This window comes from Poeciliopsis prolifica, unplaced genomic scaffold (genome assembly GCF_027474105.1).
Source record: "Poeciliopsis prolifica strain line A6 unplaced genomic scaffold, Auburn_PproV2 SCAFFOLD022, whole genome shotgun sequence".
Taxonomy (NCBI): domain Eukaryota; kingdom Metazoa; phylum Chordata; class Actinopteri; order Cyprinodontiformes; family Poeciliidae; genus Poeciliopsis; species Poeciliopsis prolifica.
The window spans coordinates 8,365,950-8,393,505 of record NW_026562397.1 but is presented as its reverse complement, the minus strand read 5'-3'; the positions used below and the strand labels follow the sequence as shown (position 1 = coordinate 8,393,505).

Below are 27,556 nucleotides of genomic sequence, written 5' to 3'. Positions count from 1 at the left end.
TTAATGAAATTCCTCATGTGGAAATGTGTGAATCCCATGCGATCACATGTGATTTTCATGGGATTTTTTTGTAAAGGTCTTTATGTGGCTCTGAAAGTTCAGGTCAGAGTCCATCACCACATCCAGATTTCGGGCCTGATCTCTAGTTTCTTGTTGTGATAACTTAAAGTGTGCCTTGACTCTATATTGTTTCTATTTAGGTCAAAGGTGATACCTTCAGTTTTTGTTTCTGTTCAGCTGGAGAAAGTTTTGGGACAAAGAATCGTGCATACAGAGGCTCAGCTTGAAGAGCAACTAAAGGGACAATATTATGAAAAGTCCATTTATTTGAGCTTTACATCATGTTATGATGTTATTCCCTCATTGAAAACATACGCTGAGTGTTGCTTTGATTCTTTCATCCATATTTGAGGAGTCCTTGAATCACCTGCAGCAACCGTTCAGCTGTGCAAAACGCCTGGGTGAACCCAGCTCCACCTCGGAGATGCAGTTTCCTTCCCCCGCGTCTCCTCCTTTCAGCTCCTTCAGACTAGCCAGCAGCAATTAGCAAACACTTGGTGGAATTACGTTTCTGCTGTGCTCTTTATATAGGCTGCTTTTCAGTGCAACACTGGTAAAAAAACATTGTTCAAAGGTCAATCAAGGAGCAATGTTGTGATGACTTTCTGAAGAAAGTTGGAAAGAAACGTGTGTGTTAACGACACACAGGCCCTATTTTAAGGCATCAAATTACTATGTCAAATTTCACCTGTCATATATATAAATTCCCTTCTCACCCACCACGGGTGGTTCTTATCCTCTGAGCTCGGGTCCTCTACCAGAGGCCTGGGAGCTTGAGGGTCCTGCAGTATCTTGGCTGTGTCAAGGACTGCACATTTCTGGACTGAGATGTCTGATGTTGTTCCTGGGATCTGTTGTAGCCACTGCTCCAGTTTGGGGGTTACTGCCCCGAGGGCCCCGATGACCACAGGCACCACTGTGGTCTTCACCTTCCAGGCCCTCTCCAGTTCTTCCCTGAGGCCCTGGTATTTCTCCAGTTTCTCGTGCTCCTTTTTCCTGATGTTGCAATCACTTGGTATTGCTACATCTACCACAATGACTTTCCTCTGTTGTATATATATATATATATATATATATATATATATATATATATATATATATTATATATATATATATATATATATATAATATATATATATATATATGTATATATATATATATATATGTATATATATATATATATATATATATATATATATATATATATATATATATATATATATATATATATAAGTGATGATATATGTATATCATCACTTTTATAACAACTGAAGTTTCTTGCTTGTGCTATAAAATGGCATTATGTGGCTGGAAAACAAATAATACTGTCTGTTTAATAAAGCCCACTGTGTAATAGACATAATTTTGGACCGTGGGAAGAAGAAAGCCTGAGGAAGGAAACAAACCAGACCACCAACTCAGAACAAAAGGAGACAACAAGAATCACGTGAAGTGCCAAACAACCATTTCCGGAAAAGATTTATTTCTCACAGCTCTTCCGTGTGCCATTATATATTGGGATGCTTAAGTTCAATACATAGAGACATTGCAGCGATGGAAATTAATCAGAGCTCAGGAAACCTTGACTTTCTGCTTCCTTCTGGTTGTTTAATATCACAGAAAGAACGGCAGTAAAGCTTTATCCCAGATGGAGTTGATTTAATTTTAACTTGAAAACTAAATTAGAAAAAAATGACTGGACAGGGCATTATCACTCAACACATCTGATCTAGTGTATTGAAATTTGGTATTTAATTGTTTGCCATTTGGTAAACTGCAGCGCAGGGCAATGCAAGTCGGTGTCCTGCTCTGATGAGTCAGGTTTGCATCAAATGGATGACCAAGGCCCTACGAGACACATATATGGGGAAACCTTGGCACCAAAATGCATTTTGGGATACCAACATGCGCATGTCTCAGGAGGAGCATTCACAGAAATTATACTTCCTGATGGCTTTGAACCCTTTTGGCAGGATAGAGCACCCTCCTGCAAAGCCCAAACGATTGATTTATAACTTTATGAGCATAGAAGTGAGCTTGAGGTGTTCACTCAATTGACAAATCTACTATTGGTGTCACCGATATTGACTTTTAAAAATACACCAGACAAAGACTGTTAAAAAAACCTTTCCATGTGTGAAGCACAACTTCAAATAATAAATAGTTTGCATTTATCAAGTCCAGAGGAACCCAAAGCACTTCACACTACATTCAGTCATTCACCCATTCATGCACTCACCCACACGCTGATGGTGGCAAGCTATTGGATAGTAGCTATCCTGAAGCAGTCTGACAGAAGTGAGGCTATCATGCACCAGCACCACAGGGCCCTCTGACCACCACCAGGAGGCAAGGCTGGTGAAGTGAGCTGCCCAAGGACACAATGACAGAGGCAGGTGGAGCGGGAATTGAACCAGCGAAAAGCTTTGGCACCGTCGTTCCTATTGTGTCAGGTGGCACTACAAGGATTCGGCTCGACTGTGTTAGGATTGGTAACGAATGGAGAGAACCCACGCGTTAACAGGGAGGACATGCAAATTCTGTGCAGGAAGAAACATTAATTTAAGCCAATTGTGAAATATGAGCCTCCGATTAAGTTACTTCACACCAAGAAATAAATAACCCTTCCATTTCGAAGCAACAATAGTAAACTTTCAAGATTACTTTACATCTAAAACTGTCAGGAATATGAATAATTTTGGGCTTAACCACGTAGTATAGTGAACTTAGAGCAATCCCAATATGGAAATAAGTTATGTAAATAAATAAATGTTAATAAATAAATTATGCCTCAACAGCAGAAACTGGCATAAAAGATAAAATGTTTCTGTTCCTCCAAACACAGCAAACATTTCATTCTGAGGAGAAGTCATCATTTCCACTGGACTTTCACTTAAAGCCCTCCTTGTCAAGGATGGCTTGCCAACGAAACAGCAATTATATATTTATGTGCAGCTCACAGTGCATCATTTGTGAGTTGGTGAGACGACAAGCTGACTACGCTAAAAGATCACCTACAGCAACGCTTCAGACCAAAATAGCAACAGGAAAATTGTCCAACATCCTGAGCAAGCAGAGGTTAGCAGGATGTGACGAAGACTATTGAACATAGAGCGGAAAAACAAATTGATGGTGACTCAGGAATATCACACATGAGCTACAGATGAAAGAGCTTCAAAGTCTGGGAGAAATTCTGCAGTCTATATTTGTACAAGGCAAACAGTGATGGAAGTTTGTCAGAGGAAACTGGCAGTGATCACCAAATGGAAAGTTGGCCAAGAGAAAGATGTTGCTGGAAGCTAAATGCTCGCATAATACAAGTCATTTTCTGATTCGCATTCAGATTATTTAAACTGGACACACTTAATTAAACATCTTCCAGACCCTTTGGCTCACAGCTTGGTTTCACATTTTAACAAGTCCTATAAATATATGTTTCTGTTCTTTCAGATATGGTAACGGTAATTTTTCAGGGCCCATATTGAAGATTTTTTTGTTTTTGTATGTAGTTGTGGAGGGTGCTGTGGTGGCGCCGGGGGTTAGTTTGAAGGAGTCAGTCCTCAAAGCAGACGTTGCGGGTTCGACTCCTGGTCCCGGCGACCTTTACCACATGTCTTTCGTGGCCCTCTTTCCTCTCTGCCTATTGTCAAAAATACGAGCCACTGACGCCGCAAAAACTCTTCGGAGGAAAAAAAAAAACAACTATATATTTAAAAAAAAAAATTTCCTTCTCACCCACCGCGGTGGTTCTTATCCTCTGAGCTCGGGTCCTCTACCAGAGGCCTGGGAGCTTGAGGGTTCTGCAGTATCTTGGCTGTGCCAAGGACTGCACATTTCTGGACTGAGATGTCTGATGTTGTTCCTGGGATCTGTTGTAGCCACTGCTCCAGTTTGGGGGTTACTGCCCCGAGGGCCCCGATGACCACAGGCACCACTGTGGTCTTCACCTTCCAGGCCCTCTCCAGTTCTTCCCTGAGGCCCTGGTATTTCTGCAGTTTCTCGTGCTCCTTTTTCCTGATGTTGCAATCACTTGGTATTGCTACATCAACCACAACGGCTTTCCTCTGATGTTTATCCACTATGACAATGTCTGGTTGGTTCGCCATTACCATTCTGTCTGTCTAGATCTGGAAGTCCCACAGGATCTTAGCTCTGGCGTTCTCCACCACCTTTGGGGGTGTTTCCCACTTTGATCTTGGGGTTTCCAGTTCATATTCTGCACAGATGTTTCTGTACACTATGCCTGCCACTTGGTTATGTCGCTCCATGTACGCTTTCCCTGCCAGTATCTTGCACCCTGCTGTGATGTGCTGGACTGTCTCAGGGGCCTCCTTGCACAACCTACACCTTGGGTCTTGTCTGGTGTGGTAGATCTGGGCCTCTATTGCTCTGGTGTTTAGGGCCTGTTCCTGGGCTGCCAGGATGAGGGCCTCTGTGCTGTCCTTGAGTCCAGCTTTTTCCAGCCATTGGTAGGATTTACTGATATCAGCCACTTGGGTTATTTGCTGGTGGTACATCCCATGTAGGGGCTTGTCCTCCCATGATGGTATCTCTGGCACCTCAACCTCCGTTCCCTGTTGTCTGAGACATTCACTGAGCACATTGTCTGTTGAGGCTTTGTCCCTGATGTATTTATGGATCTTAGTTGTTTCGTCCTGGACAGTGGTTCTCACACTCACTAGTCCTCTGCCTCCGTCCTTGCGGCTCGTGTACAGTCTCAGGGTGCTGGATTTGGGATGGAACCCTCCATGCATGGTTAGTAGCTTTCTAGTCTTAATATCTGTGGCTTTTATCTCCTCCTTTGGCCAGCTAATTATTCCAGCAGGGTATCTGATTACTGGCAGGGCATAGCTGTTTATCGCACGGATTTTGTTCTTGCCATTGAGCTGGCTTCTCAGGATTTGCCTTATTCGTTGGAGGTATTTAGCTGTGGCTCCTTTCCTTGTGGTCTCATCGAGGTTGCCATTTGCTTGTGGTATACCTAGGTACTTGTAACTGTCCTCTATGTCTGCTATTGTTCCTTGTGGGGGTGAGACTCCTTCTGTGCAGATCACCTTCCCCCTCTTTGTGATCAGCCGACCACACTTCTCTAGTCCGAATGACATCCCAATGTCAGTGCTGTAGATCCTGGTGGTGTGGATCAGTGAGTCGATGTCTCCCTCACTCTTGGCGTACAGCTTGATGTCCATGTAGAGGAGGAGACTGATGTTGGCCCCATTTTTGAGTCGGTATCCGTAGCCAGTCTTGTTGATAATTTGGCTGAGGGGGTTCAGGCCTATGCAGAACAGTAGCGGGGACAGAGCATCTATATATATATATATATATATATATATATATATATATATATATATATATATATATATATATATATATATATAAAGCCGTTGTGCCAGTAAAATGCTAACCACAGAGGAAATCCTTGCAGTCCTGATTATAAGAACACCAGAGCAATAGAGGCCCAGATCTACCACACCAGACAAGACCCAAGGTGTAGGTTGTGCAAGGAGGCCCCTGAGACAGTCCAGCACATCACAGCAGGGTGCAAGATACTGGCAGGAAAGCGTACATGGAGCGACATAACCAAGTGGCAGGCATAGTGTACAGAAACATCTGTGCAGAATATGGACTGGAAACCCCGAGATCAAAGTGGGAAACACCCCCAAAGGTGGTGGAGAACGCCAGAGCTAAGATCCTGTGGGACTTCCAGATCCAGACAGACAAAATGGTAATGGCGAACCAACCAGACATTGTCGTAGTGGATAAACATCAGAGGAAAGCCGTTGTGGTAGATGTAGCAATACCAAGTGATTGCAACATCAGGAAAAAGGAGCACGAGAAACTGGAGAAATACCAGGGCCTCAGGGAAGAACTGGAGAGGGCCTGGAAGGTGAAGACCACAGTGGTGCCTGTGGTCATCGGGGCCTCGGGGCAGTAACCCCCAAACTGGAGCAATGGCCACAACAGATCCCAGGAACAACATCAGACATCTCAGTCCAGAAATGTGCAGTCCTTGGCACAGCCAAGATACTGCAGGACCCTCAAGCTCCCAGGCCTCTGGTAGAGGACCCGAGCTCAGAGGATAAGAACCACCCGCGGTGGGTGAGAAGGGAATTTTTTTATATATATATATATATATATATATATATATATATATATATATATATATATATATATATATATATATATATATATATATATATATATATCGCCCCATTATAAAAACCTGATAGCATTTTTTCCTGCCAGTAAAATGCTAACCACAGAGGAAATCCTTGCAGTCCTGATTATAAAAAATATATATATACTTTTTTAAAATAAAATAAAAAATAAAACACGCAGAATCCAAACAACTTTGGAAATCCATTTCAGTCGCTCAGTTCAATACTCCCATTCCTCACTTCTGACATCCATCATGGTGCCTCAAATGATGAAGCGACGCCATTGAAAGGGTTAACAGTTTGGGTCATGCAGAACTTATCTGATTGTTTCCATAGCAACGAGCAGAAGTTGCTATGAGCTCATTGTGGCTATGACCTCATCTATGACATGCGGATCTAGATCAAAGAACATCTGAGGTTATGAATGCTTGTGTTTCAAAATATCTGTCCATATCCAACCAGCTCTTCAGACTTCAGCACTTTTTCATACATTTTCAGGATGTTAGATCTGTTAGTCGGTGTGGGTTTCCCGATCGGTTTAAGTGTTTGTTATTTAGTGAGTACGGTGATCAGTACAATTTGCGACAAGCTGATTCCAAGCACAGATGAAAAGGACGAAAGCTACCATTTTCTTCCCAGTCCTTCCCGACTTATTATGACAGCTTCGACTCCTTTCTTTTCAGTCCTTCCCCGCTGAGAAGGAAACCTCCCCGGCCGGGGAGGTTTCCTTCTCAGCAAAGACAGTTTACGATGAATTTGATTCGTTTTTGTTTGATCGTCCCCGGACTGCTTCTCAGTCCGGGGACTGCAGTAACATCATGTTTTATTCTTTTTTTTCAAATCTGTCCCCTGCTGAGATGCAAACCTCCCCGGCTGGGGAGGTTTCTGTTTTGAATACCACTGAAGAAAGCATTTTCCAAACTTCTCCAGTTGAAGAGACAGTTGAGTTTGAATCCTCAACCTCGATTTTAAACACATTTGACGATAGCACTGATGAAGAGACCACAGTTCCATTGTTGTTATTTTTTAACTTATGCTTTTCTTTCACTCTCTTGTTTGTATTTTTTGGAAGTGTTTTCGATTATTTCTGTGTTTTTTCCTTTGTCTGTGGTCTTCTTTTTTTTTTTGATTGCACAAATTTGAGTTTATTTTTTACTTTAATTTCATCCTCCCATGATTGAGAAGCAAACCTCCCCAGCTGTTGGATAATGCTTTATCCAACAGTAATGTTTTCAAACCAAAGCTTGGATGAAGCTGACCGGCGACTGCAGATGAACTCAGCTGACATCTTCCATTTTTTCTTCTTATTTTTTTTTAATCGGTGGTGGAGAAATCTAATAGAAATCTAATAGCTATGCCAAATTGATGGCAATCTGCCAGCAATGTGGCAGATTGCACACTTGGTTCAGACATGCAGGTAGTTTAAACTTTATGCAAGAAGGTCACTAAACCAATCACTATAAGCAAACAATCCATCAGAGTGAGTTAAAGTCTTTGATCGGGACGTTATCTGAGACCTGACAGCGATGCGTTGATGAGTTATGGACAAGAGGCTTTGGAGAAAGTCTAGCGCAGCTGAACCACGGGTGTGGGATTATTCTCCCTCAGAGGGGAATGTTTGCATCGTTCAGGTATTGTTCAGAGAATCTTGCCGACTTCTGATCAATTTAAAAGGTTTTCCTTTCAACCTTTGTGACTGTAGAGAAAACGTTAAATGGCCTGATGTAGATTATCTGTTCTGCTTGCTGAATATAAATCAGAGTGAAAATGATTGATTGGTAAAAATAGATTGACAGCTTTTTTTTCACTGCTCTGAATACAGACATTTTTGCCCTCTATCGCCATCTGACTTCTTCCTTCACATCTTCAGACAAAGTTCATGAGGTTTGGGTAGAAGGTGGAGTTAGGAACACCTTTGTACTGAAGAAGGTAGTTGGCGGACTTCTCAAAGTCTTTTCCAGCTTACGGGATTTTATTTTGTGGAGGTCGATGATGTACCAGGCGGCAGAATACCTTAAAGTGAGTTAAAGTTGGATTCTCTCCTGGCACTCCCTGGCGAGATGCTGCCCTGGGCGGTTGCCCCTGTCAGAAACTGTCCCTTCATGTGATTATTTGTTTCTTTCACCACTTTAAACTGTTAATGCAAAATTTGAAAATGAAAGCTTTTTGCAGAAAAATGTAACCTACTGTAAAATAGTGTAATCAGGGAATGAGGGACCCACTCATAGATAAAGCAGTTTTTATAAACAACCAAATGATGCTGTCACTTAGATTTACACTACACATCCTGCATGCACAGAAGTAAACAAAAAATTATGGTTCAATTCTATTCTGCTATTTAATTAGAAGACGTGCTGCCGCCTCACTGATTTTGCTGCTTCACTTGAATAAATAACAGAAATCATTAATGTCAATATGATGTTTCACAAATCATGACCCACTAAGCAGGAGACCTGATTTAAATGCTAAAGCTACTTGTACATTTCATTTAGAAATGTACAGATATTTTCTGTTTGTCGTGTTTTGCATTCAGAATTTAATGCAATTATTCACCAAAACCTATCTAAACTTCATAGAGACTGTCAAGTATATATCTTCCACAAAAATGTCAAAAAGCACAAATTGACATAATTTCATCTTATATCTTGTTGAAAAAAATAGTTTTTTTTATATATATTAGTTTAGGTTCTTCTGAACACATTGGTGAGATGTAGGACATTGCTCCATGCCTCCTTCCATGCTGCTGCTTTATATACATCCATTATCTAACACGCTTACCCTTCCAGCCGTCAATGGGCGAGAGGCGGGGTACAACCTGGATACGTCGCCAGTCCATAGCAGAGCAACACAGAGACAAGCATGACAAACAACAATCCACTCACACATTCACACCCGAGGAGAATTTAGAGAGAGTGTGGGAGGAAGCCGGAGGGAACCCAAACACGCACAGGAAGAACATGAAGAAAGAGCCCAGGGTTTTAGTCCTTCTTGCTCCATGGTAACAGTGCTATCAACCACACCACTGTGCAGCCACTGCTTCGTATATTAAAACCCTACTCAAATGCTGCAACCATCTAGTGCTTTGTGACACAAGTGTCAAAGGCACAGACGAAGCCAAACATTCTAACCTCATGTCATACTGTTGGCTCCATGTAGCTTTGAGGCAAAAAAGACTAATCATATCTGAATATTGTAGGAAGCAAACTTTGTTTTGAATGTGGCAGAAACAAGTGTACAGTCTCAGGGTGCTGGATTTGGGATGGAACCCTCCATGCATGGTTAGTAGCTTTCTAGTCTTAATATCTGTGGCTTTTATCTCCTCATTTGGCCAGCTAATTATTCCAGCAGGGTATCTGATTACTGGCAGGCATAGCTGTTTATCGCACGGATCTTGTTCTTGCCATTGAGCTGGCTTCTCAGGACTTGCCTTATTCGTTGGAGGTATTTAGCTGTGGCTCCTTTCCTTGTGGCCTCATCGAGGTTGCCATTTGCTTGTGGTATACCTAGGTACTTGTAACTGTCCTCTATGTCTGCTATTGTTCCTTGTGGGAGTGAGACTCCTTCTGTGTGGATGACCTTCCCCCTCTTTGTGATCAGCCGACCACACTTCTCTAGTCCGAATGACATCCCAATGTCAGTGCTGTAGATCCTGGTGGTGTGGATCAGTGAGTCGATGTCTCGCTCACTCTTGGCGTACAGCTTGATGTCATCCATGTAGAGGAGGTGACTGATGACTCACCACCTGCAGTGGGTGAGAAGGGAATTAATTATATATATATATATATATATATATATATATATATATATATATATATATATATATATATATATATATATATATATATATATATATGTTTGCCCATCCATCCAAATTATTGAATTTCTACAGATGTCTAATATGAAGCACCTGGACATGCCAATTGTTTTTTTCACAAACATCTGTAAACGTATAGGTCACTCTCAAAACCTCAGTGAATTTCAGAGTGTAACTGTGGCAAGATGCCACTTGTGCAACAAATCCAGTCATGAAATTTTTTTGCTCCAAAATATTCCAACTGTCGGTTACATTAAAAAAGAAATGGAAGTTTTTGGGAATGATGGTGACTCAGCCACAAAGTGGAAGGCCTCGTACACTGACAGTGTGGGGTCAGCAGAACGGTAAAGCACATAGTGCAAAGAGGTTGGCAACTTTCTGCAGTCAGTCATGCGGCCGTAACTATGACTCTCACAAGGTCACAAGGGCATTAAGTACCGCTCCCAAAGGACTGTGAATACATGGCGTCACTAACCCTGGTGGGTCATGAAACTGGGGAAGCAGTGGACAACTATTCCACAGGCCGAGGAGCAATGGTTTCCTGGTTGTACCTCCTCTTGGTCCTACTGGAAACGACTTGTCTGCTAAATCAACCAGCCCAAGGAAGGGTCAAGCTTGACCAGCTGGCCCCGGTAGATTGGTCACAGAAACGATGAAACTCCTCTCCGATATTTCTGGCCAGGATCTCCCTTCTGGCTCATCAAAATGCGTGCCGGTGCAGCTGGGATGGAGCTGTTACTGCATGAGAGAAGCTGTCTCTCCGACATGTTTGCCATTGGCACACCAACCTCCCCAGAGGCCGCTGTGAAGTTCTTGGCAGATTTTTATATTTATACTATAAAATATAGCTTCACTGCTACTTCTCACTGTTAGACTGCTAGTGGGAATAAAATGCTAAACATCAACTTTTCATGTGCCATACTAAAACATTTTGAATAGAAGTGACCCGACTGATGAATGCTTGTGTTGTCAGGGTCTTTCATTGTTTTGATGGGAGAAACACCAGAAATAACAACAAGGGTCCTGTCAACTTATGATAAATCCTGGACAGAAGTTTCTGCTCCCTATCAACCCTGCACAGATGGATGGAACAACAGAGTCGATTTGAAGTGTTTATCATTTAACATTTATTACAAAATGAAAAGCACCCACAGTACATTTAGCTTCGTTTTCAACATGCAACACAAAAACAAAGCCATTAATTAGTAATGATGAAAGTAGATAAAGACTGAGCTTCTCTTTGTTTGAGCTTTGTACTGTTGTTCACATTTATACAGCAGAAAGATATGAAATAGTGAATCAAATTTAAGGCATCTCTTCTCCTGAAGGTCACGTTTGTGGGAGATGCTACCATAATGACAATGAAATTGCTTGATGCAAACTGACACAAGTCAATTTTTCTTCGGATGACTGAGATCATGAAACAGCCCCGGGGCAGAATCACCACCCTTGACATTCTTTATTAAAAATCTCTTCAGCTTTATTGCGTAAGTTAAAATAAATCTTTTAAATATTTAAACATTCAATTGTCAAGAGTGCGGTACAAATCCAATCAGTGCATTAAAAAAAGAGAAAAAAATAGCATATATTTAAAATGGAAAAAAAAAAACATATTTCTAACAAACACATCAGCTGGCAGCACCTTAGCTTATAAAAACAAGCTTTAATGTTCTCTCAGAACACCGACTCTTTTTAAGGTAGCTTCTTTGTCTCCAAACCGTTACGACGTTTGGATCGACCCTCTCTTGGACTACTGTAGCCTTTTGTCAGACTACATTCAGAGGCACTTGGTGATGAGACTGTTAAAGTAAACTTTCTTTCTGGCATGGCAAGTTGAGCTTAAAGTAAAAGTTAGAGAAAATGCGTAGGACCAGATCCGCCAGCGGTGACCTACTGAGAACATTTGGACAGAATGAAATGCAGCGACTGCAGGACGGACTCGTGGTTGAAATCAGCGAAGACGTTGGCGTGGTTGAAGAAGTAGGTCTTTCCTGCAGTCAGTTTGAAGAACTTGCACTGATCCGGAGTTTCCAGGATGAAAACATCTGATTCCACTGTGACCACCTTCCCTTTGATTTTCAGCACGTTGCTGAACACGGTGCTGCTCCGAGACACGCTTTCCACGACCCCAATGAACACTTCACAGAGAGACACACGCACAAACGTGAACTGAAGAACACACTTTGTGCCATATTGTCAAGTATAGTTGCCTGCAAACACAGTTCAGTCAATCACATAGCAGCAACTCAATAGATTAGCTGTGGTGAAGACAACTTTAAAGCTGAGGTTTAAAGTGAAGAATTAATAAATTTAAAAGATTTTGAACATGATGTGGTTGCTGGTGTCAAAAAGACTAACCAGTCATTCTAGTCATTGCAACTGGCAAACCTGTAGCAACTCTGTGAAATTATCACCTCACCATGAAGCCGAACCTCTGAGGAATGTTTCCCACATATTGAATCGGTGCCCTTAATAACGAGAGCAGTAAAAGGACGTTTCAGCGTTGCCTTACCTTCATTGCAAAGTTGTGTTTTGTTCAGATTGTTCACCAGTTGAAGTTTGGATTCTGCAAAATGGTGAACAATCCCTTTCGGGGTGGGTTGTTTGTGGGTGGTGTCACGGTGTACTGGACTGAGCTTGCCCGAGCAGCACCACCACAGAGCAGAGTTGTAGTAGTGGTGACCGCAGCACTTAAATCCATCCTTTGATGGATACAACACGGACTGTTCCTCACTGCTGCAGCAAACGTCCTGGTTTATGAGCAGCATTTATGAAGTTTTCAGAGGACATGAATAACAAGATTGTGTTTTCCAGACTTATGACGTTTATTGGGTTAAATAAAGCCTACCGTTGAGTTCAGCAGCTCGGATCCACAGCACTTCAGGTCATTTTCTTCCCCAGTCGTCAAGTTGTGCAGAGTTCCTTGGCAGCACTTCTTTAGTGGGTTCGAAATGTTGTAGGCATGAATGCCGCAGCAGCGAATGTGCTTTCCTCGATTGTGTCTGTTTTGTCAAACAGAGAAAGACTAAGCAATGTGAGAAAAGGATAAAATGCTAAGTGAACATCAGTGCAGAAATACGAGCAGGTTGAACCTTTCCCCCATCACCGCTAATCTCAGGTTGAGATTTTGAGATCTTGGAAAAGTGTTTCACAAAAAAACAAAAACTAACTGAACCAAAGAAGGTTAACTATTTCATCTTCCATCAAAATCCTCTGGGTTCGTCAAATCTACATTCATCATGCAGTGAGGCAATTATCTCTCTATGCTTGTCCATCTTAGGGGGTGAGATACTCGAGGCAGGAGATAAATATTTCATTCTCAAAATGAATGTGTCAGAAGGTGGAAAGAGGCAACAAGAATTTGACTGATTTTAACAAAGAGCTGGTCTGAGCGTCCATGAGAGTGCAGCGTTGGTTTGTTCCCGGTGTGCAGAGGGCAATATTCATCAGAAGCAATTCAATGGAGGAACCGCAGTGAACTGCAAAAAGGTCCAGGCTTACTGATGCACGTGGGAAGTGAAGGAGGACCACTGTGGTCGGATCGAGTAGAACTAATGCAGCTCAATCTGCTGAAGATCTTTATGCTAATTCTGATTTTTTTTAAAAAACAGGTTTCACAGTAATAGTGCGCTGCAGCTTTATGAGCATTCAGACAAAGTCAGGTTTGACAAGAGTTTTTGGATTAAAGTTTCTTTTTTCTTTATGGGTGCAATTAGCACCAGATAAAACCAGTCTGCTCTGTGCTGGAGATCATTTGTTGAGAAAAAATAAATATACTACTGTTCTGAAGAATGAGGGTGTGAAAACTGGGTCTATGCACCTATAAAAGATTAAATAAATAGCTTTAAGATAAAAAGAATCTATGTGAGAACATCACATTCATTTGCTGTGAGAAGTCTTGGTAGGCATGTGAAGTTGTTACTGATTAATGCAGATGAAAAGAAGCAGGATTTACTCACTGGCAGCAGACTCTCTCTCTCTGTGTATTCATGCGTGTTCGTGTGTGTGTGTGTGTGTGTGTCCCACTCTTAGCTGCTTCAGCTAAGTTATTTCAAAGTCTCCATCACATTTTTGGCCTCTGGTAATTTTTCCTTGCATGAGGGCAATGCAGGATGTTGTGGGTGGTCCGGGAGCTGCAGTCGTTGCTGCATACTTCTCATATTGAGGAATAAATATTTCCCAGGTGGTGTGACTCATAGATTGGATATATCTAGCTGTCCTGGCATCATTTATCAACAGAGGTAAAGCACCCAACTGTGGCAGCTCTGCGCGCAGACAGATTTTAACATGGAAAGAATTTCAAGCATCAATTCAGACGTGGACAAAGCATGTTTGGCACCTTAGTTGTGTTTAAACACGACGAGAAAAGGGAGGGGGGAGAGCTGGAATGAGGCTAGAAGCTGAAAAGTCTGCCTTTTCTCAGACACTGTGGAATTTTCTCACCACTCCCGTCTGGAATTTTTACCACATTATCTCTTTTAATCCAAAAAAACAGCATTAACCTCTTCATGCACTTCCAGATGTCTTTTTTGTTTTACAGGAAAAAGAAAGACATCTGCACAAATCAACTCTTTGTGCATTCTCCCACCTCTCTTCGTGGTGGGAGAATCAGTTGATTCTTCAGCACCAATTGATTATTTCTTACCTTTGCCCTTTGCAGCAAACAGTTTTGTTGGGCTGGTAGAGTTCCTCCCCACAGCAGTGCCCTCCCGGTGAGTTGTGCCGCTTCTGAGCACACACGGTCTCTGCAGAGGGTTTGTAAGGTTCTCCGCTCTCCGAACACTCCTCTCCATCCTCTCTTTTATGGAACAGGCGGTTTTTACAGCAGAGGACTCCTCTCTGCGCTAAACCGTATGGTGTGTCTCCACAACACTGAGTCAAAGAGGAAAAAATGGAAACAAAAGCTGTAAGTCTTTCACATTGCAGCCTTCTTCTTTATCAATTTAAAAGTTTTTAAAAGACTGGTAACAAAAAAGGCACAAATTGGGGGAGGGAGAAAAATATCAGGTCAAATGTCTGTCTAATGTTTCACACAAAAAAATAAATAATAATAATAATAATAATAATAATAATAATAATAATAATAATAATAATAATAATAATAATAATAATAAAATAGTTTCAGCATATGAACCACAACCCTCTTAGTCTTACCGGAGCGTTTTTAACATGATCCTTTTACGGAGCCAGTTAGCCTTGAAAATGCGTTTGTCCCTCGGAAGGAGTGTAAATTTGAAAAGGGAGGAGCGAAGGGCTGCAAACTGCAAATCAGTTGTAAAGCTGGGCTAGCTGCACTGAACTATTCTGATTTGTTATCTGTCCACATAAATACTGTAAGTGCCAAAGGCCTGAAATCTGTCATAGGCCCGGGTGTTCGGTTGAAGCTCAGCAAAACAAAAATATTCGATAAGCAACCAAAAACAGTGACACGAGGAGATTACCTGATCCATCCATGGCTTCAGCTTTGTCAGACAGCCATCACAGCAGATGCGTGTCTCTGGGTTGTAAAGAGTTGGTGTAGGTTTCATACCTAATCAAAAGGAGAGGGAGGACACATAAAGGATGTCAAAGTTAAAGGGCTAATATTTATCTATTTTCAAGGCACAGAGTGTCATTTTATACCACAATCAAGTATCTATGTTACCTTCAGTTATTATAAAAATGATATGAGTACATGTGAAGCACAACTTAAAATAAATTTGCAGTTTGACTCCGTGAAATTAGGCCTCTGTCTCTTTAAGAAGCTCCTGCTCTTTCTGACACACCCTCTTCAGGAAGTTACCATTTCTCCGTTAAGCTGCTCACAATTTTTCTAGGAGCATTGGACTGAGAAATAGTTCGTATAATAAGCTCCACAGATGTGCGGTTCCACCTGGCTGGCGCTAGTCTGAAGGAGTGGAGTAGGGAAGCCTGAAACTCGGCTGGAAAGTGCAGCTGCAAGGAGGAGCTCTGTGGGACAGTGGTGGCAGCAAGCGTTTAGGCACCCCTGAATGGATGCCATGGGAGATTAAAGTATTTATCAAACTTGCATGAAAGAGTCAAAGTGACAACCTGCGTATGTTTTTTATGATGGGATAATATTATGACACAATGTGAAGCTGAAAAAAATTATTTTTGTCTTATTTTTTATAAAGCAACCAATTAAAGATGAGCTTTGAGGATTTGGAGGATTATCAGAAGCTGCAGCTTGAACTGAATATTATACAAACAAAACCATCTGTAGTTTGCCCAAAGGGTTTCAACACTGACAGTCCTTTAAAAAGAAAGTCTCCAAAGTTACTTCTCAGACACTTTATGACAAATGTCTGACTGGAAATGAAACTGGCCTGCTGGTAATGCAGAGTCCACAGGCTAACTTGACATTCGTGCTTTCAGTCTGGCATCTGTGGTTGTCTGGAGACTTTTAAAAGTAAGAATGATTTACTTCGCCTGCCTGTGATTTCAGATAGGAGAATGTTTCTTTGGAATATTCTCTTGCGTACTTCAGCTCCAGACTGTTTACAGTCCAAAACAAAAGTTTGACAGTTTCCCTTTTTCACATTTGAGTCCAGCTTCAGAGGTCCCTGCACTGTTTAAATTATTTAGGTATGTATATTTACAAGCTCAAAAATATCAATTCTTCGTGATTCCTCCCTCACATGTGTCGCAGTGCAAAAACCTTTTGTTTCAGCTTTATTGACTAAAGACATACTGTCATAAACTACTCTTCTTTGTCTTTGGGCATCTTGTTGGCAACTCCTACATGTGTATTTATGCACACTGATATCACAAGCGAACATGTTTGAAAAAACCTAAAATGCATCAATGTTTTGCTGCAACTGCGTAATCTAAAAAAAAGAACAAACTAAAAAAAAGGGATACATCTTAGAACTGAAAATGAACAAAGTTAAGGGAGATTGGCTGACGTTGCAGATCATTGCTGAAAGATAGAAAATGAAGAAACACTTTCTTTGTTTTCGAATCTTTAAATCAAAGTTTGTTCGGTTGCTAAGCCATTGTGGGACGGTCGGCGATAAACAACCTTGGCTTTCCTTGGAGGTGTTCGAGATAAATGTTTATCATGATCTTAATGCCATTCTAACAGAGGATGCATTGTAGCTCTTCTCTGCTCATGTAAAGTCCGGTAAGACGGCAAAAGTTGTATGCATGGCGGCCTGGTGTAAAAACAAGCATTTTAAGGCCATTTTACCTGAGGAGCACAGAGCGTTTATGTCTCCGTGTTTCCTCTGGCAGCAGCGTTCGGTCTTTGGATCGTAAGCCTTTAACCCACAAAAATGTTCCCTGTGGACAGACGAATAGTAGAAGCATTTTAAAAAGTATCATCTACACATTATCCTTTAGAATTATTGCATTTATGCAATAATTAATTATTTTGTGCGGACTTCAAGCTAGAATATTTTCTTGCCAAATTCACTGTTGTGTGTTTGTATAATGATAATGAAGAATCTATTCTATTACAATTATTTAAAAAAATATGTTAGTTCAAAACATTGTTTTTGTCACTCAACATGCGCTAACGAAGCAGAAATGAAGCAGTTCATACCCGTGGCGATTTGCAACAAGATTGGTAGGGGAAGTGTTTCCTGTAAGGCAAACATCAGCCACATAAATATGCAAGAATGGCAAAGTTTCTAACATATCAAAAGGTTTATGTATTAAAGTCCATTAACTCCAAGATGTAGATATTATTTTTTTTAAACATGGCCAACATGATATTAAAGGAATCTCTTTTTCTGGATCAAGCAAATCAACACCCTCCAAATGTTTAATTTAATCTCCCTTTAAGTTCTACATTCCTTTATGTTTTACATTAATAACAATGAATTCCTTGAAAAATATTGCTCTAAATATAATAATCTGGGTGTGGATTTCCAGACCTGTACTTTGGTTTTGAGCCTCTTGCAGCCCCCAGACTTCAGAGAAACATGATGAGAGCAGAAACCTCACAGCACTTCAGTGGGAATTTACTAATAAATATGTGAAAATGTGTGCTATCCGTTTGCATAAAGCCACTCCGGGTTCACATTCACTGAATACTAAATTATAATAATGTCCACACACAATATGTACTAATTAGGTAACCTCTGAAGATGATTGGTTCCTCTAGACTTTATCTAGTTTCAGTGGAGGGAGTTGAATGTATGAACGCTCCAAACATGTGACATTTTTATTCAGTGGTCTCAAAGCCACACAAGCTCTTCAAGAGACAAGCTGACCTGTCACAGTGGGTCTGTTGTCACCACAGCAGCCTGAGACTTTGTCTTGAATGCGCCCTCCGCTGCAGCAGCACTGAGTCTTGGTGTTGTACTGACCCGCGTGACAGCACTCGTGGTCCGGAGAACTTCTGTTCAAGATCGTCCTGTTTATACCGCAACACAGCTGAGTTTTGCTGTTGAAGGCCGCTGCAGAAATAAATAATTACAGGTCAGGAAATCTGCTCACGTGGTTCCGACAAATATTTTCCGGAAACAGCAAACACTTTATACTTCGAGGTCGTCTGGACCAAACGGGGCTCCGAATCGCAACCAACGACAACAAGATGGAGCATAAAATCTTAAGGGAACAATATCCAATATATTATAAATTGATTAGATCTCTTTTGTTTCCCTTTTTCACACCTGTTGCTAGTTCTCTCCTGATACACAGGAGGAAACCTTCTTTTAACTCATGAAACACTGTGAAAGTTGCAATGCTCCATTTGTGAACAGCTATTAGCCTTTTTTTGACCCAGTGACAACAATTTTGTGGAAATCAGCCAAACTTATTACAAATTGCTAATGCAACCGAAATCAGATTTGAGGCTCATGTTTGCAGCTTTAAATGAATCTATGGCTCCTTACACATCTGTAGACATATTGTGATCATTGCTTCACAGTTTAATAGGTTTTAACTTTACTTGAATTTGCTTGAATTAAACTTTTGACCCTGCTATAGTCTGGATGATTGAAAGTGATAAAACAGACTTTCATCTCTATAGAAACTTTTTGATTCTTTGACTTATCACTAGGCTCCTTAATCCCTCCTCGTATACTGTTTGCACAGGATTGCCAATATAAGAGCTTAAATCCCTTATTGTGGTCCCCTCCGTTGCTCTTTTTGATTTTTGTTATTTTCAAAGGTTCAGATATAAAACGGCTGCTTTGAATGTCAGTCAAGCAATTATAAAATTGGGATGTCCGCAGGGATTTTTGTCTCCATCTTTTGTGTGTTGCTATTGTCTGTCAGGACTTGAGTTTTTATGTGTTTTTTTAGGTTTCAGTGTCTTCTGAGTCCTCGTGTTGTCCCGTCTTCCCCCTGATTGTTCCCATCATGTCTCATTTCCTGATTACCTCCTGTGTATTTAATGTCACCTCTGTCCCTGTGTCTTCGGGTCCTTGTCTGATGTGTTCGCAGTCTGTTGTCAGCTGTCCAATCGTGTGCCAGTCGCTACCTGTGTTGAGCCCTTGTCTTCCGCTCAGCAGTGCTGGCTGGGTTTTGGAGTTTTCTTAGTTTTCTTGTGCCTGATTTTCATCATTAAATCTTCATCATTCTCTTCTACCTGGGCCTACAGCGTCCTGCCTCACCACCTACACCACAACTCACGACGTTGTCGATGGAGTGGAATATTTACATGATAAACTATGTGGGTTTTCAGATATTAGAGACACCAAAGATGAAGTCAAACTTAACTAAAATGCAAAGACACTTGCCTACTAGCATGTCAAAATATTGTGCATGTCACTGGTGCTTGTTTCTGATGAGATAAGGCAACATAAAGGTCAGGTCAAGGTCACAACCCCGTCGGTGGTAAGTTTCTTTCTTGCTTGCTTTATCTTTTCAAACGCAACTTTGGCAGCATAAACCAGCACTAACTCTCGCACAAATGTTTAACTCCATTTAATGTATACCTACCTTTTCCACAGCACTCCGCCATGGGAGAAGGTTTAGCTTGGAGAGTAAAGTCACAGCACATTTCATTGAGTGGGTTGTAAGCTTTGAGTCCGCAGCATTTTGACACCCTCTCACTCATTTTGTCTGTGAAAACAGCAAAAGAAAAAAAAAAAGGGTAATCAGCACAAGTGGCAATGCAATCGAAGGGAATGCTTTGTGCCGCCGTAGGTGTGACGTGTTGCTGAAGGGAAGCCCCAGAGTTAGAGGAGAGCCAAAGTTCAATAGTTTAATAACTCAAGAAGCAAACACCTAAGAGCAGCAGCTGAAATCTTTCCAGGACTATTTTTTCCCCCGTAATATGAACCACATCTGGGGGTTCATGTGGAGTTCATGTGGAGTTCCCCACCAGAACATGAACCAGACCTCAAGTTGTTTGCAGCTGGTTTTCTATAAAGTGCATTATTACCTCATCTCTCCTGTGCAAAGAGAACTTTATTTAAACTCTCTGGGTGAAATGAAAGCACCAACTGTGTCATTTTCATGTGACTATGAAAATATGTCACGTTTGCACACGCGCTTGTCAGAAACTTGGCACAAGCACGCTTCCAACTGAATAAATTGAAACAGTTCACTGCAGGGTACATCAACATCTTCCACTAAGGTTAAAGACATATTTTTACACCTTTCCCAGTTTGAGAAAAAGCATCCAGTTGAAATCAGAGCAAATCATGAACTTATAATTTGCTCACAGGGAGTGAACATTACACCAACACATTCTGAGAAGTGTGGTGTGTATTCAGCCTGCGTACCGCTTCAACTCTGCACAACAGGTTTTCTTTCAGAATTTACCCCTTTGATCTTCATCCAATTTGATCACCTGCACAATTCCTGTAAAAGAAACGTTTCCCCACAGCAAGATGCTGCCACCACAAGATAAAGCCAACTTTATGGCACTGTGAATGTATGAGTCTCTTTCAGAGCATCAGGTGTTGCCAGAGTGACATGAAGATAAATCTTTTAAGGGGAAAATAACAGGACATTCAACCTGGCTCATGGGAAAATATTACCTGTTTCTTTCTTTCCATTATCTTCGCAACAAGTGTCAGTTTCTGGACTGTAAGGCTTCCCACCGCAATAACGCATTCCAGGGTCCTCAGATTTGGCTCCTACATAGGATGTTCTGCAATGCAAGGATTATGATTAATTATAAATGTATTCTAGTCACGCTAAAATTAAAGTACACAATTAAAAATAAAAAATAAAGACAGATCAAAGGGAATGCTTTCTCTCTATGAGCCTTTAGAAGATTTTTATCTTCTGTTTTACTGCCCTCTGATGGATGCAAGAGAAAACACTCGTCAGCGTGAGTCATCCTGAACAGTAGCTACAAGGAAACACCAGCTGTTTGTTTCTACGATTATTGCTACTCAGCAGTAACAGTGAAAGTCTCCATGAAACATTGCTTGCATCCATTTATGGTTTTCTTTTTTGTTTTTTCCATGTTTTCACACTTAGGTGTTTCAGAACATAAAACCAACAAAAATATAAATCAAAGGCAATGCAAGTAAACGCAAAATACAATTTTTAAGGTAAGTTGGTTATCGAGTGCTGTTGCTGGTTGCTAAATGGTTTATCATCACAATACATTAAAGAGTTGCTGTTGTTGTATCAACCTTCCAGACCCCTCAGGTCTTCTGGTTTTGGTTCTGGTTCTGGTCTGCATCCCCAGAACCAGAACCACTATAAATGATAAGTGATAGTCTCACCGACTTTAAAGCGCAGAGCGCGTCATGAAGACCAAGGAACACACCAGGCAGGTTCGAGATACAGTTGTGGAGAAGTCTAAAGCCAGATTTGGATACAAAAAGATCATATCGAAATAGGAGTGTCAGACCACCGTCAATCTACCAAGACGCAGCCGTCCCTCTAAACTTTCATCTCGGACAAGGAGAAGACTGATCAGAGATGCAGCTGAGGCCCATGATCTACAACTGAGATGGGAGTCGTACACTGCACAAATCTGCCCTTTATGGAAGAGTGGCAAGAAGAAAGCCATTTCTCAAAGACATCTGTAAAAAGTCTTGTTCAAAGTTTGCCACAAGCCACCTGGGAGACGCACCAAACAAGTGGAAGAACGTACTCTGGTCAGATGAAAGCAAAATGAAACTATTTTGGCCACAATGGAAAATGATATGTTTGGCGTAAAAGCAACAGAGCTCATCACCCTGAACACGTCATCCCCACTGTCTAACATAGTGGTGGCAGCATCATGGTTTGGGCCTGCTTGTCTTCAGCAGGGACAGGGAAGATGGTAAAAATTTATGGGAAGATGGATGGAGCCAAATGCAGAACCATTCTGAAAGAAATCCTGCCAGAGTCAGCAAAAGACCTGAGACTGGAATGGTTCGCACATAAACGTATCCGGGTGTTAGGATGGCCAAGTCAAAGTCCAGACCTGAATCCAATCGAGAGTCTGTAGAAAGAGCTGAAAACTGCTGTTCACAAACACCTCTCCATCCAACCTCACTGAGCTCCAGCTGCTTTGCAAGCAAGAGTGGGTAAGAATTTCAGTCTGTCGATGTGAAAAACTAGTAGAGACATATCCCCAGGGACCTGCAGCTGTAATTGCAGCAAAAGGTGGCGCAACAAAGTATTAACGCTAGGGGGGCCAAATATCACTGCACGCCCCACTTTGCAGTTTTTTGTTTAAAAAAAAATCTCCAACAAATGTCATTCCACCTCACGATTGTTGTTGTTGATTCTTCACAAAATAATATAAATTTTAGATCTTCATGCTTGAAGCCTGACAAGCAACAAAAGGGTGAAAAGTTCAAGGGGGCTGAACACTTTCGCAAGGCGCTATGTACATGCCTTACTGGAAGCTCAGCCACAGGGTGGGCGGATAATAAAGAGTCTTGTGAGTTTGATGCTGTGGATGCACATAGCCTCCTTCCTGGAATAAGACTCCTGCCAAAACTGTCATAGATATCCATCCTTGTACTCTAAAAAATAAAACGACGCCGATCATATCAGCAACTACATATCAACAATGTGTCATCAGTAACTAATACAATTATACAACACACTTGGCTACACGCCCACAAACACATACGCACACCCAGACACAGACAGATAAAACCATAGCCTGTTTGTTTTTTGTATGATTTTTTTTTGTAAGCAGTGGCTTGCCTGCAGGTCATCAAAGAGCATTTTGTTTAATACGCTTAACTCTCCTGTTCCTTTCTGAGGTACAGCAATGATGTTCGTGGGTCAATTTGACGCGGGGAGTGTTTGATCAAGCCCTGGTCTCAAAAATCAAAAAATATTCCTCCAAAACATTTTTGCATATGATTATTAACTCCAATATTGACCATTTCAGTCAACATTTGTGCAATGATGTTTTTTTTAAATGATTGATTTGTCTTGAAAATTTGCCTCAAGCAGAGAGTATTTGTGTTTATCCCCACTTCTGCTGAGTGTCCACTCAGAGTGGGTGGAGTTTTTCCACTGGGAACAGAAAAGATTTCCGTTAAATGTTATATGATTAATTTCCTGTAAGAGAATGGTGAGCATCTGGGCTTATGTCCGTGCACGTGTGCATGTCTGTGTGTTGTGTGTTGTGTGTTGTGTGTGTGTATGTGTGTATGGGAGGGGGTGCGTGTGTGAACGCGCGTGGGCGCGTGTGTAACATTGGGGGATAAAAGGAACCGCGATGTTTGTTTTTGACTTGGCGTTTTGTTTTGTTTTTTTTAATTATTCTCACGCCATTTATTTGTTCATGATGACATATTGTGACTTTTTTCGAGTGCATTTCTAGGTTTTTGGAGAAGTGCGTGCACTTCTTAATGCGGAAGGATACTATTAAAGAAAGCAAAACAAAACAAAAAAACAATACTAAAGGCATTAGTATATAAACATCCCCTCAGGTCAAATAGGAGACAAGAGGACATAGATAATTAACAATAATAATAATAATAATAATAATAATAATAATAATAATAATAATAATAATAATAATAATAATAATAAGTGATGACTGCATTTCTTTCTCTGTGGTTGCAGAACTCCATATCTGTGTGCACGCTGGTCTGGTTGATGTGAGATTGAAATCTGACTCGGCCCGGGAAGCATATGAAATTAAATAAATAAATAAAATAACTTCCTCTTTTTGGCCAAACTTCACTCACAGACAAAGGAGAGGAGACAGCTCACCTCCCACTCCTGTACCTTTGCGAGGCTTCGTTAGCGTCACTGCCTCCGGAGACAAAGCCTGCCAACGAGAATAAGACCAGGTTGAACTTGCAGTTGGACTCGATTCAACCACAAATGCAGAAACCGCAACAAACAAAAAACTTAAACACGCGACCGTATCAGGTGCGGAATAGAGCGCACCCTAAAATTCATTCATTTGCATTGTGAGTTGCGCGCGCCAACACTTTTGCGCTCTGCTGTGCGCAGCTCACGCGGAGTTGCGCACGGGCCGGCACGCGCTCCGGAACTTGACGCAAACGTCCGCCTGCGCTACAGCAACGGTAGCAGACACTGCAACCGCTGTGGCTACGCATCAGTTCCTGTGGAACAAGAAAGTTGGGTAGAGAGAGAGAAAAAAAAAAGTGAAACCTCGAGGGAGAGAAAACGCTGAGTAGGCGCTCATTGAACCAAGTCTATCACTCAGGATTTTTTTTCTCTTCAGCGATCCGTGACAAACAAACTGATGTTTAGACCATCCCACACAAATGTCTGGATCATCAACGTCTCTTTTTCCATGTCCCTCTCTCTGTTGGATCAACAGGTTTTCATCCGTTGTTAATCATTAGCGTGAGAAAATTACGTCATCATAACGCCGCCTCGGGAAATCCCGTCTCTGCCTCCCTGCTGCACTGATCTTTGCGCACATCGCTTTTTGGGGCCGGGGCTCTTGGAGTCTGGGGGTCTGGATTTCCCCAACAGCAACACTGCAAGACCGACAGTCCGCCGCCCTTTAGTTCGCCCCCCACATTAAAACAAACGAGCCATTACTTCAAATCACAGTGTTTCTGTGTTTTGTGTTTTTTCATTTGAAGTTTCTGTGTCCTGAGTTTCCCCGTGTTCTCCTGTCTCCCAGGTGTGTCTCGTTCCGCCCCCCTGTAAATTTAGCGTCGCCTATGTCTCAGTCGGGTTCTGGTCGTGTCTCGTCGAACGTGTTAGACCACTGTCTATAATTCCACTCTGTCTATTCGCCTCTCCAGCTGCTGCCGGTGTTGAGCCTCAGCTTCCGCCCAGCTGTGGGTCTTTGGGTTGTGTTTTTGCTTTCGTTCATCATTAAATCATCTTCATCTCATTTCAACACGGGTCTACTGGGTCTGCCTCGGCGCAACTCTCGACAGTTTCGGAAAAGTAACGAAAACAAAACAAAACAAACAAACAAACAAAAAAAAAACACAACGACCAAAAATATTGTTCACGGAACTTTCATAGCCAAACTTTCGTTTTCCACACCCCGCCCCCAGCGGTTGAAGGATGCTGCTCATGAATCAGACGCAGCGGCTCTGTTGGGTTTCTCCTTTAAAGCAAAGCTGCTGAATATGTTGCAAAGAAACGTTCTAAAAACTCGCCCTGATATTCACAAGAACTTTTATTTATTTATTTATTTATTTATTTATTTATTTATTTATTTATTTATTCTCGAAGTTTATCCAAACACATAACGCCAATTCGCATAAAAATCCGACAGCTTTTACGCAGAAAGAGAGAGAAAGCGCACAAGAACGAGACAGAAGGTCTGAGGTGTTCACATAAACCAGTTCGTTGTCTAGACTCAAAGGCACTTAGTGGCTCCCCTAATACAGCCGAAAGTGATGGTGATGATGATGCTGCTGCTGCTGCTGCATCATAATCTGAAGGCAAGACCAGGTTGTGTTTGTGTTTTTGGCTGACAGAAAGATGCAAACGCTCGTTTTTATTGCGCCTCCTCTTCTAAATGCGTAAAAGACCAAGTGTGGGTTTTAACATCCAAACTGAGAAAGGAATAAGGACACTTGCAAAAAATAAAAATAAAATTAAAAAAAGACAAAAAATACAAAAAGAAAAGAAATAAACGCCGATACCTCGAAACACAATGAAACAGAATGAAATCTAATTAAATGGTACCAGGGATGAAGCGCACTGCGTCTGCTACTAAGAACTGAGCAATTCAAATAATAAAGAAGAAAAGAGAGACAGGTACTTACTGTAAAAACTCACGAAGACGACGATAGAGATCAGGCAAGCTGAAACAGAAGACAGTTTTTATGATCAATCTTTTTCCTCATTCAGATAAAATAGTCTGCACAGATGCGCCTCATTTTACCCATCTTGGAAGCATGGAGCGTGTGCATCTTTACGCCTGTCTGACCGTCTGGGATTAAGGCTGAACTTCTGAGAGGCTTAAATATGATATTCTAATGAGTCCCACCTCTCACGTGATAGCACCTAAAAATATGGCATTTAAAAGCCAGGAGTGCGCTTCCACACGTCCAGGCGTGCGAAAACTACGTACCTTCACTAAGAATCTCCAAAGGCGTATCGCTTCTTAACGCCACACACTTACGGAATGTCGATGCACACGCTTGTTGCATCGTCATGAGGTTTTTAGTGATTTTTATTTATTTATTTATTGACAATGTTGATTAATTATTCATTTCAAAAAGTTAGTGAAATCAACTTTGAGACGTGGAGCCTTTTTGGCACCATCTTAACACACCACTCTGTCATTGAAAGAGGATTTTTGAGAGAAGGCGCTTTAAGCAATCAAAATCTGAACCTTCTTTGATGTTCTTGCGTTTGAAGATGGTCACTGGCTTGTGTCAAAACTTGCGTCCTAAAAATGCATGAGTAATCAAACTCTTTGTTCCGTTCATTGTTTTCTGTTGTTTTGGGTTTTTCTTTTCTAAATCTCGTCTGGCTGTAGGGAACACACAACCTTCCAATTCCAGTTTACGCATTTCTTCAAATCAGATATCTTCATCAGAACCGATGGCCACCTGGAGAAGCTGCCCGACGTCGGGATAGAACAAAATAAAATGTTTATAAACCGCAGAGGAGCTCATATCTCTTAAAAAACCTGATCTCACTGTGAGTCAGCCGGAGCATCATCTTGCCCGTCCTCAGCGGTTGCTGCGTTTTAGTCTGTGGATGTTTTATCAGTTTGCATTTGTTTTCTTAAGTCCATGCGGGCACTGAACATGGTGAAAGGCTCTTGTTCAACATCTTACCCAGCAGTGTGTCATTTCTTTATTTATTTATTTTTGTGATATCATCTTATGTTTTCCTTCTCATCCAAATGTTGGTACTTATGGTTTACAGACGACTCTTTGACGCACGAAGAAGGTTTTGAATTTGGTGCGAAGGATTTATGATCTCACCTGGAAGTCTGTAGTCTTTCAATATACAAGCAACGTGTGCATAGGTCTGTCATAAAAGCTTCACATTAGAAGACATCTGGTCTTGCCGAGGGTTTCTTCCTCATTTGTCCTGCGCAAGGAAAAAGGGAATCTCTGAAGATGCGCCTCGGGTTGTCATTTTTGCGTTCAAAGTGTGTTTGTGAAATTGTGGCAAGGCAGACAGCGTTTCGTGCTTCACCGTCTCGTGCGTTTACTGTTGTGTAGTTTGCTCGTTGAAACAGTGAACACAGCAG

The 27,556-nt window shown here is 41.4% G+C and overlaps 1 protein-coding gene across 1 annotated transcript; it reads right to left on the bottom strand.

Annotated features, from left to right (window-relative positions):
* Positions 1-11,182: 11,182 nt before the first annotated feature.
* On the bottom strand, positions 11,183-26,259 carry LOC129369770 (uncharacterized). Its single transcript, XM_055045389.1, has 13 exons — positions 26,231-26,259; positions 26,112-26,150; positions 24,115-24,172; positions 20,970-21,082; positions 19,924-20,046; positions 18,249-18,434; positions 17,576-17,615; positions 17,222-17,313; positions 15,474-15,562; positions 14,678-14,904; positions 12,881-13,034; positions 12,545-12,782; positions 11,183-12,170 (listed from the first exon to the last, which is right to left on the bottom strand). The coding sequence occupies exons 1-13, from the start codon at positions 26,256-26,258 to the stop codon at positions 11,923-11,925; spliced, it is 1,635 nt and encodes a 544-aa protein (XP_054901364.1). The 5' UTR covers position 26,259; the 3' UTR covers positions 11,183-11,922.
* Positions 26,260-27,556: the final 1,297 nt, after the last annotated feature.

What these genes read in the sequence shown, in the direction of transcription:
- LOC129369770 (XM_055045389.1), bottom strand. Translation starts at nt 26,258, where the DNA reads ATGCACACGCTCCATGCTTCCAAGATGG. An exon ending in GGCGGAGTGCTGTGGAAAAG is followed by an intron (nt 18,435 to 19,923) that starts GTAGGTATACAT and finishes TTATTTCTGCAG; the next exon opens with CGGCCTTCAACAGCAAAACT. An exon ending in CAACAGACCCACTGTGACAG is followed by an intron (nt 17,616 to 18,248) that starts GTCAGCTTGTCT and finishes TTTGCCTTACAG; the next exon opens with GAAACACTTCCCCTACCAAT.